The following is a 5,378-nucleotide window of genomic DNA, read 5'->3' on the forward strand; positions in this document are numbered from 1 at the left end:
TACCTTGAAAGCATGTTAAAAGATCCGATTCGGCTTTCCAAAACAAGCGCTTTGCAATTTCACGGATGGCTTTTCGGGCCCAAAAATTTTTCGGGACTTTCGAGAAATGGGCCCTAGCCCCGGGTTGCTCGAAGCATGGTTAGCACTAACCAGCGTTAAATGTCGTGGAAACCTATAGGTTTTGATACCTCTTTACCAACGGTTAGAGCTAACCAGGCTTCGAGCAACTGGTCCTAGATTGAAAAAAATTAGCAGTTAAAAAATCTGCCTCCTTGTCTTCATTTAATCAATCCCTAAGAAATCTTTCCTTGTGATTGGCATTTTCCGCTGTTTTCCCGTTCTCGAGTAGTGAGGAAAGGATATTCATCGGTAAAGTTTGGCTAATTGACAAGCACCACTGTGCCGTTTCCGCTTCCGGAATCTCTCTCGAGATATGGGGGATCTGGAAACGAGATTACATCTTCACTCAAAATGGCGGCGAACTTTTGGCTTTCTTCGCACTGCAATCAATGGCTCCTGGATCGCGAAGAGATTGAATTAGAAAGGCAGAAGGACTACCATTACTTAAGAGAAGGCGACTACAAGAAGGTCCACATCTTTTTTATTAACTTCATCCAAGCATTAGGCGAACATTTGAAGCTTCGACAGCAAGTTATCGCCACCGCTACTTTGTATTACAAAAGATTCTACGCCAGGAATTCTCTGAAGAGTATAGATCCGCTGCTAATGGCTCCCACTTGTATGTATTTGGCACATAAAACGGAGGAGTGTGGTGTGATGTCCCACAGCCGCTTTACCGCCGCCTGTAATGCTGTTGTAAAGAACAAATTCAACTTCGCTTTTCCTGGAGATCAATTTCCTTACCGAATGACTCAAGTAAGATTCTTTCCTGACTTATGCAAGCATATTTGTTTCTTAATTCAGTAGAATTATAGTATTCTTTTTCAAGGTCACTTGGCACCTTTTGCCGGCCATTTCAGACGCAGAAACTCCCCCAAACTGGTAATAGTTTTCATTTCCCTTCCCTTTTCCCTTTCCCCTTTTTTCATGTCATCTCTCCTTCCTTTCTCAAGGCCTCCACAGACTTGAGACTACGATCTCGATAGCTATCATTCACGAAAATTAATTGGGTTCATTCCTGGCAGTTATTTGGGGTCCCTTTAAGCATTTGCAATGATCATGTGACTTGGGGTGAAGTACATGTAACTAGTTTTGTGTTGCAGTGGGTTCATGAGGGGCCGGGCACCGGGCAAATTGACTGCCTGTGCACACACTTTTGCTACGACTTTGCCCGGGTGTTTTCATCTTTTCTGCTTACTTTATTGTATCAAAGACATTAAAAATTCCCAGCTGCCAAACACTGATTTCCTGAGCAAAATCTTAATGAAACCTTTGCTGTTGTGTAATATTGATCTTATCCATTGAAGAATTCCCTTGGTTAGATCAAGAGAATTCACTTGACAGTTTCAGGTGAAAGTTTTCTGGTTAATAAAAACCCTAAAAGAATCCCAGTACTGCGTGCGCATCAATTTCATGGTATGTTCAAATTAAGAAAACATCTGGGTCAGATTATTAGAGGCAAAATGATTACTGACCGACAGTAAAATACGATGGCAGCTTACATTATTAAATTCACACCAATTCAACAACATGATCATGGTTCCTTCTCTGAGCCTGGTTTGCATATAAACAAATGCACTTCTTTCTGTCTTCCATCAGTGTTTTTTTTCCATTTTAGTTTACCAAACAGGTTCAGATAGTCCATTGTCAACAGTATTATACCCTAGCAGGCATTATTCATTATTTAGATTGATTCCATCAAAATGGCTAATCTCTCATTCATTCTCTAAATACAGGTTCTTGAATGTGAGTTCTTCTTACTGGAAATGATGGATTGTTGCTTAATTGTATACCACCCTTACCGACCTCTGACACAGTATGTTGCTGACCTTGGAATGGAAGATGCTATCCTGCCGATTGCCTGGCGCATCTTAAATGACAGTCTGCGCACTGATGTCTCTCTCATTTATCCTCCCTATCAGATTGCTTTGGCTGCAATTTACATGGCTTGTGTTATTCAACAGAAAGACTGCAAACAATGGTTTGCTGAATTGTCTGTTGATATGGACAAGATCCTGGAAATAACACAAGAGATTTTGCAACTGTATGAACTCTGGAAGAGTTATGATGAAAGGACGGAGATTTCAGCCATATTAAGTAGAGCACCTAAACCCAAGGTGCGACCAACATCAGCCACCCCTGGTCAAACCCCTTCACCAGTGCCTCCAGAATCTTAGGCCTGTATAAATAGTGTCAATGAATTCATTTCTTCTTAATGTTGTTGTTTTTTTTTTTTTAATTTTCAAAGGGAAAAATTTAAAAAGAGAATAGAAATACAGAGAATAATTTTACCAGTAATCATTATAAAGTCAATGAGCAAGTTCTCCATTTCAGGGATTCCACGTCAATCAGAATTATGGCATGATTTTATTGTTAGCAAGTGAAACTACCAAAATTCCTGATCAAATACAATCCCCAAAATGGATAGTTTGCTTATAGGCAAGAAAGCACTGGGCTGGGATCAAATAAGACTTGTTTGTTTGCAAACTGCTTGCTAAATAGTGAAAAAGCTTTTTTAAATTCTTTAATATTCAACTATTGTAATATTATTTGAAAATTTATTTCTGATCTAGTACAATGTACATAAGTGGATAAAAGATTGAATTTAAGCCAAAGGGGATGGACCCATCACAGATACATGATTTTCAAATCTTACTTTGTATTTCAAAATCTTCTGAGGAAAGAATTCAAACAATACCCTGATCTGTACAAGGTCCATTCCCACCCTCTTGGAACATTGAGAGCTTCTACATAGAATTACATGTATCTTGTACATTGCAATAAACCTCACGAATGGAAATTGTTAGTTCATTAATGTATTTTTTTGTTCAACAGTTTGGAATTTCTTTACATATTAATATATTAGAGCCACAGCTAGTTGTCATAGCTTAATGATGGCTTCCACTCAATTTAATTATTAAATGTTGTAATTAACAGGATCATCACAACTCACAATTATCAACATCTTTCATACCCAAAAGTTAATTCATTCAGAGTACAAGGTCAAGGCAATCAAAATTTTGTCAGAAAAAAGATCTTATCCTCCTGAATAGACCTCATACTTCCAAAAATTATTATTGTTTGCCAAGAGGTCAGTGTAAAATGCAGACTGTGGAAAAAAAAAACAAACCCTTTTATGAAAGCAAAACCTAAGCCTCAACATCGTTTTGGATCAAATTAGGCCTCAAGTTAGTAAAAGTACAGAGTTTGGGTTGTTTCTGCAGTCTGCACTTTATCCCTGGTATGTGGCTCATATATTACGTTGTTCGGTTTGATAAGATACTCTGGAGTGGCAAAAATACTTTGGTAACAAGTACTACATTCATGTAGGAGGCAGTGTGGCCCAGTGGTTAGGGCGCTTGCCTTGAGATCCGGAGATCCCGGGTTCAAGACCCGCTCTGACCACTCAATGAATTTGTTCCTAGTAGTCCCTGGTTCAACTTCCCAGCTGCACTTGTAAATAGCCAACTGGTTTGCATCCGGCCAGTTGGGATTCTTAATAGTTGTTGTTGTTGTTGTTGTTTCAATGAATTTGTTCCTAGTAGTCCCTGGTTCAACTTCCCAGCTGCACTTGTAAATAGCCAACTGGTTTGCATCCGGCCAGTTGGGATTCTTAATAGTTGTTGTTGTTGTTGTTGTTTCGTTTATTGTTTCATTGACCCTGAAAAGCCTCTATGGGGAGCGGTCAATTAAGTATTATTGTATTGTATGTATTGTATGTATGTGAATGTGCACCTAATAAACAAATTAGAGTACATCCTTGGGCTTTTAGATGGTCACAGGTTGGCGGAGCATAGCAACCCAAACAAAATCGGAGGACAAAAACGAACGCACAATTCCCATGCGCAACAACTTTACATTAGCTGGTTACCAGTGTTTGGAGAACACCAAATCCTTCTAGATTACCAGGTAGCGATATCAAATAGTTGTAATATCAATTTTAATAGCAATTATTTAGCATTGGTTGTGCTTGCAATTGTGGTTCAAACTACAGAAAAAAACAAAACGAAGCTTATGTAATCGACTAAGGATGCGCGCACTAACAATGAAAGAACTTAGTTATGCCTACATTTATATAACCAGTAATAGAAGGATACCATAAAGCAAATTGTGCATAAGACAATGAAAGTAACTTAATTAATTTGGTCAAGCTTCTATGCTACCTGAAATAACAATAATACTTGGCATAGCAAAGATACCGAAATCCCAGTAGCAGAGAGCGCGGTCTCGTAGTACAAACTAACCTAAAATGGACTTTTAGTTAGTGTGTCTAAAGTAAGCTTGTAATCTGAACTATATTATGTAACAATTTTGCGATAATAGTAGCGTCCAAGAAACAGGATCTAAACGAACATCAAAACATATCACACTGAAATCATAACCAATCAGCTGGCGATCATTGAACTTAGTATAAAGGTGGAAGGCAATAAAACAATGATGTAGTTAACAGTAGTGTTCATGTTTTTTTCAGTTTGGGTTTTCATAACAGACTATGTAACAAATTTGTAGGGTTGGACACAACAGTTAACTACATTCCATTCTCGTCACCAGAGCCTCGGATCGACCCAAGGCTCTGGGAAACTCTATGTAGGAGAACATGCGCAGTAGGGTTCTCATAGCCAAAAATTGGCTATTTGAATCTTACGGCGCCTGCTCACTCCTCGTGCTAACATGAATGCACCAATTAGAGACGATTTTGATTGTTCACGAAAACCAATGAGAAGACACTTTGGTTCAGGGTTCCCCAGAGCTCTTCTCTCCCTCAGTCAAGAGAAGAGCTCTGGGGTCGAGATTGACTACATTCTTGTGAATATGTAAGGCACGCGTAGACTTGATGGGACACTCTGATATCAGATATGTTTATGAAACTCATTACCAGTTGTCCTGGACATAAGTGGTTAGTGAGAATTCAGGGCATAGCCTCTCCTACATGTAAAATACCACGCAGAGGCTGTTTTGATCATGTAGAATCTATAACATTTTTACTAGTTTTCAAGTCCATTTCAGACTGTGTCATTCGAAAGGTCAAAATCCCGTCATTTTGCAAACTCCATTATTTGAAGGAAGGAGGGCTAGAAAGTGTGAAAAAGAGTTGGTGGGGAATCAAGTCCCTCAATTCAATGAAAATATTGATTCGAAACCTTTCCTAGGGGGACTGGGGAAGCACTCCTTTACTCATAGCGCTGGGCAGGGATTGTTGTTAACTGCACTACTTTTCATGCTGTCCAAAGTGTATCACAAAATTTTCCTTTCTCAAA

At 39.0% G+C, this 5,378-nt stretch overlaps 1 protein-coding gene across 1 annotated transcript; it reads left to right on the plus strand.

Annotated features, from left to right (window-relative positions):
- Positions 1–466: 466 nt before the first annotated feature.
- Positions 467–4,567, plus strand: LOC138022398 (cyclin-C-like). Its single transcript, XM_068869526.1, has 2 exons — positions 467–876; positions 1,857–4,567. Exons 1-2 carry the CDS (start codon positions 472–474, stop codon positions 2,295–2,297), a joined length of 846 nt encoding a protein of 281 aa, XP_068725627.1. The 5' UTR covers positions 467–471; the 3' UTR covers positions 2,298–4,567.
- Positions 4,568–5,378: the final 811 nt, after the last annotated feature.

The sequence above is a fragment of the Montipora capricornis genome, chromosome 10 (assembly GCF_036669925.1).
Source record: "Montipora capricornis isolate CH-2021 chromosome 10, ASM3666992v2, whole genome shotgun sequence".
Classification (NCBI taxonomy): domain Eukaryota; kingdom Metazoa; phylum Cnidaria; class Anthozoa; order Scleractinia; family Acroporidae; genus Montipora; species Montipora capricornis.